Source organism: Dipodomys ordii, unplaced genomic scaffold, assembly GCF_000151885.1.
Source record: "Dipodomys ordii isolate 6190 unplaced genomic scaffold, Dord_2.0 Scaffold8712, whole genome shotgun sequence".
NCBI lineage: Eukaryota > Metazoa > Chordata > Mammalia > Rodentia > Heteromyidae > Dipodomys > Dipodomys ordii.
Window position 1 is genome coordinate 1 of NW_012275924.1, and position 1959 is coordinate 1959.

Genomic DNA, 1959 nt, shown 5'->3' on the forward strand with positions numbered 1-1959 from the left:
CTTGAGCTGAAGAGCTGAGGGACAGCGCCCAGGCCCAGAGTTCAAGCCCCACGACCGACAAAAAAAAAAAAAAGTAAGTGTGCTACAATCTGAAAAGATGCTCAAAAGTCAGAACTATATGCCAGGTGTGGTGGTACACGCCCTCAATGCAGACTATGTGGGAGGCAGAGACAGGGGGAACCCTTCTCACTAAGTAGGAGAACAGAAAAGGGAATCAAAAGATGCGAGCACAGAAGGCCAGGACTTGAAGATCTGGCGGCGACCAAGGCCACCAGCCTTCTGGTTCAGCCACACCTGACACCCCAGCTCCTGTGCTGTAGTGAAGATTTTTTTTCTCCATGGCTGCTTTTACATGGAGCAATTACCTGAAGAGTTTTTTGATCCTTTTAAGGAGGAGATCACAGTCTGAGTTTCTGCCACGCTATAAAATAAGAGCACAAGTTCTCCTTAGTGTGAGAGAACAAGACAGGGAGCAAACGAAAAATGTCCTAACTCAAAGCATTTCTCTTGAACAACGTAGCAATGGTAAGAAATTGGATTTTCTCACAAACTTTCTTTATGAAGAGAAATAAATGCATTATAAACAGAGTTATTACTTAAAATGAGTTAAGAAAGAAAGCAGAACCATCTCTGAGAGGATTCTTCCATGTCTAGAATGTCTCCTCTTTCCACATAAATTTAACTTTCTAAACAAGTTCAAATAGAACCAGAGACTGGTGAAACGGCTCTGCCGAGAGCCGCACAGCATCCTCACCTCACGGGGGCGCCGTCCTTGTAGGGAGTGCCGATCTCACTGGTAGAGCTCACTTCATCACACCCAGAGCGAGAAGCTCCCAGTGGGTTTTGCTGGGCCAAGTTCCAAGTATCCTTTTTGGATGGGCTGTCTGGCTTCTCCTCGCCAGATTCAGACGATTCGATGGCTACCACTTCTAACTGAGGATTAGGCACTTCTAGGACTTCCAGAGACGAGTCACTCTCCTGCTCATCTCTGAAGCTCTCTTGCTCATCTCTCACGCTCTCCTGCTCGGGCCGGGGTCTGCTGTCTTCCCAGGTAGAGGTTGTTACTTTGCCCCCTTTAGCGAACTTCCCAGCTTTTACTTTCCTTACAGGTTTAGCCATAAACACATCCTGTTCTGTGTCGCTGTTCTCCGGAATGTGGGCAGCCCGGAGCGTTTTCTTCTTCCGAAGTTTCTTCTTCTTCTTGTTTGCCCTGGTCTCGGCGGAGGGCAGGCTGGACTCGGCCTGCTGCTCGGGCTGCTCAGCTGCACTGTGAGCTTCCTTCTGCACAGGGGTTTCTGAAGTCAAAGATGATCTCAGGAAAGAACTGCTCCAGGCTTCAGACCCACTGTGGCCCTTGGCTGACAATTCACCTTTATGCAGGTTTGGAAGATCGGGGGACTGAGAAGATGGAGAGTTTGCTCGGCTTCTGCTACTTCCTTGTTCCACAGAAAGGTTCAGATCCTGGTTGGGCTCATGGCCACTTTCTGTCAGCTCTGAAACACAGTGCCCTGCAGGGAGGCCTGGATGAACTGGACCACTGTCACTCATCTCTCCTGAATTGAGAAGAAAAATAAGGATGGCATTTTTGGGGGGTATATTTGCTGTATATAATCATAATCCGCAAATTGTTTACCATAACTGAATCTGTACCAAATAATGTTTCAGTCATATGTTCAACAAAACCATGACTGTTAGAATTGTTAATTCACCCCTGAGGTTCTTGTAACCTACACCTCACGTTCCTGTTATAGGCTTCCTACCCCTTGACTCATGTTGATCTCAAAAACAACTGTTAAGGGGCTGGGAAGGTGGCTCAGTGGTAGAGCGCTTGCCTTGCATGCATGAGGCCCTGAGTTCGATTCCTCAGCACCCCATAAGCAAAAAGAAAAAAGCCGGAAGTGGCGCTGTGGCTCAAGTGGTAGAGCGCTAGCCTTGAGCTGAAGAGCTGAGGGACAGCGC

General features: G+C 48.1%; 1 protein-coding gene across 1 annotated transcript; it reads right to left on the bottom strand.

The window, feature by feature from the left end:
• Nucleotides 1-336: 336 nt before the first annotated feature.
• LOC106002371 (zinc finger protein 106-like) lies at nt 337-1553 on the bottom strand (the record flags this gene model as incomplete). The annotated part of the gene is made up of 2 exons (XM_013037259.1): nt 337-421; nt 755-1553. Coding segments are annotated over 2 exons (872 nt in total), but the record flags the coding sequence as incomplete, so codon positions are not given.
• Between the last annotated feature and the right edge of the window lie 406 nt (nt 1554-1959).